Here is a 2,985-nt window from a genome sequence, read left to right on the forward strand (position 1 = left end):
TATTACCCCCAGTAGAAGATTATCCATACCGGGTATAATAAGCTTATCATTTCGATACTCCGTTATGGATAAACATTACCCCCGGTAGAAGATTATCCATACCGGGTACAATGAGCTTATCCTTTCAGTAATCCGTTATAGATAAATATTACCCCCAGTAGAAGATTATCCATACCGGGTACAATGAGCTTATCCTTTCAATACTCCGTTATGGATAAACATTACCCCCAGTAGAAGATTATCTATACCTGGAACAATGAGCTTATCCTTTCAGTACTCCATTATGGATAAACATTACTCTCAGTAGAAGATTATCCATATCTGGTATGTAGCAGCTTACAGTAGTAGCTTACACATCAGCTTCCTTTCTTCTATAAATAGAAGAGATTTCAGTTCATTATGTACATCAGTTTGGAATTCGAATAATATATCAGTTTCTCTCTATACTTGTCTTTACTTTACAGTCTTTATTTTATAACACGTTATCAGCACGAGACTCTGCCATCTCGAGCAAATACTTTGAAAGTATCTGAGGTACGAACTTTCTTTTTCTATATAATGTCAAATCTTTCTAAACTTGAATTTGTAGCCCTGGATATATCGGGAAAAAGCTACATGTCTTAAATGCTTGATGCTGAAATTCATCTTGATGCGATGGGTCTGGAAGACACCATCAAGGATAAAAATCAGGCATCAAACCAAGACCGTGCCAAAGCAATGATATTCCTACGCCATCACCTTGATGAGGGCCTGAAAATGGAATATCTTTCTGTTAAAGATCCAGTCATACTGTGGAATAATTTGAAAGATAGATATGACCACCTGAAGATGGTCGTTCTTCCACAGGCACATTATGATTGGACTCATCTAAGGCTACAAGATTTTAAATCTATCAGTGATTATAATTCTGCTATGTTCAGAATTATTTCCCAATTGAAATTATGTGGTGATAATATTACTGATCATGATATGTTGGAGAAAACTTTCACCACTTTTCATGCCTCGAATATGCTCCTGCAGCAGCAATATCGAGAGATGGGATTCAAAAAGTATTCTAAACTTATCTCACATCTTCTTGTAGCCGAGCAACATAATGAGCTATTAATGAAAAACCATGAAAGTCGACCTACTGGTTCTTGTCCATTCCCTGAAGTGAATGAGACGAACTTCCACCAAGCTAAGCGCGGAAGAGGTCGTGGTCATGACCGTGGTCGGGGAAGAAACTTTAATCATGGTAATAATAATGCACCAAAGAACCCTCCTTACCACCAGCAGTGGAAAAGGAAGGAACAAAAGCATGAAGCGGTGCAAGCACCAAATGCAGAAAATGCATGCTATAGATGTGGAGGAAAAGGGCACCGGTCACGTACTTGTCGTACTTCAAAGCGCCTGGTTGAGATTTATCAAGCCTCCCTAAATAAGACTGAGAAAAATGTTGAAGCAAATTTTATTTCTGAAGATAATTTAGACTTCATGCATTTAGATGTAGCTGATTACCTTGCACTCCCAGATGGAGAAACAAGTCATGTGATCGGTGGTGAATCTGTAGAAATGTAAATATTTTAATTTTTGTTATTTGTAATAGATAGTATGGTTACGTAATTGTTGTACATAAAGAAAAATTATGATTTGATAATGATGTTTACTATAATATATCTTATTTATGTCATTTTGAAGAATATGGATAACATTATTAGATCAACTTAAACTCTAGCAGAGTTTGCAAGAAATATACAACCACCAGAAGTGGTTATATTTCGTATATCTCATTGTAATTATATTTTGTTAACCACCAGAAGTGGTATATGCCTATGATCACCAGAAGTGATAATTTAGGCTTTATATGGTTACAATTGAAGATAAGCTACATAAATATTCTCTATATTAAATGCACCCCTCGATTTGCTCCTGAAGTAGTAAATATTTTAAAAGAGGATGAGGCATCACAATTTGATGTGATTAATGCGCATTCAGATAATTATGTTCGATTTTCCTGAAAGATGAGAACTTTTGATAATAATAATCCATTCCCTGAAGTGAATGTGACAATATTAATAAATCTGGTAAATATGAACGCGCTCTTGATGTAAATATATTACAATTCACCTCCAGAAGAGGTAATATAATTGAGAGAATATATACTTAATATTTCGTATTTTAAATTTGCTCCTGAAGAAATAATACAATTGAAATTGCCTCCTGAAGTAGGAAAATATTATGAAGAGGAGTTTTCTTATGCTTAAACAATTGTTTATTTGATTGTGATTTTCTCTTATGATACCAGAAGTGTCTGAGCAATATTTGATAGTCCAAAATGTATCAACAACTCCTGAAGAGCTAACTGTTTGCCTAGAAGACACATGACACCAGTAGTGTCCGATAAATATTAGATTGTGGATAATAAATGAAGGCTCTCGAAGAGCTTATTTACAAATATGTCATTCATATTATATGATTATGGTCAAAACATATGTTGTAGTAAACCCGAAATTTACTAAAATAAATGGCTATCATATTGAGACTATAAATAATTGGAAGATTGAAAATCTTCATGTTTCCACAATCATAGGGGGTAAAATAATATGTATATGAGAAGTTACCCGCCTTATTCTTCGATTTGTACTACATCATATATCACGGTAAACCAGAAGTTTACTAATACAAAAGTAGCCACAGTAAATCAGAAGTTTACTAATGCAAAAGTTTATGTCATAGTAAACCAGAAGTTTACTAAGAGATATCACATGCCATGATAAACTTGAAGTTTTCATTTGCCATTTTTAAATGAGCTATTTGAGAATTTAGATAAGCATATACTGAAGAACTAGAAGATTCTTCAAGAATTCTCCTGTGTTGCTTGTTCTCATAATAAATTGATTATACCAGCTAAAGTTGGGACTAAGACCCCTGATTCTGAAATATATAAAAGGTGAATATGGGTTCATTCACCTATCATGTGAACCACTTATAGATGCATATATAAGA

General features: G+C 34.1%; 1 protein-coding gene across 1 annotated transcript; it reads left to right on the forward strand.

Annotated features, from left to right (window-relative positions):
- Window positions 1-828: 828 nt before the first annotated feature.
- Window positions 829-1,557, forward strand: LOC109208609. The gene has a single exon (XM_019371738.1). It carries the CDS (start codon window positions 829-831, stop codon window positions 1,555-1,557), a length of 729 nt encoding a protein of 242 aa, XP_019227283.1.
- The last annotated feature ends 1,428 nt before the right edge of the window (window positions 1,558-2,985 follow it).

This window comes from Nicotiana attenuata, unplaced genomic scaffold (assembly GCF_001879085.1).
Source record: "Nicotiana attenuata strain UT unplaced genomic scaffold, NIATTr2, whole genome shotgun sequence".
Lineage (NCBI taxonomy): Eukaryota > Viridiplantae > Streptophyta > Magnoliopsida > Solanales > Solanaceae > Nicotiana > Nicotiana attenuata.

Coding starts and splice junctions, on each gene's coding strand:
- LOC109208609 (XM_019371738.1), top strand. CDS start 829: ATGGTCGTTCTTCCACAGGCACATTATGATTGGACTCATCTAAGGCTA.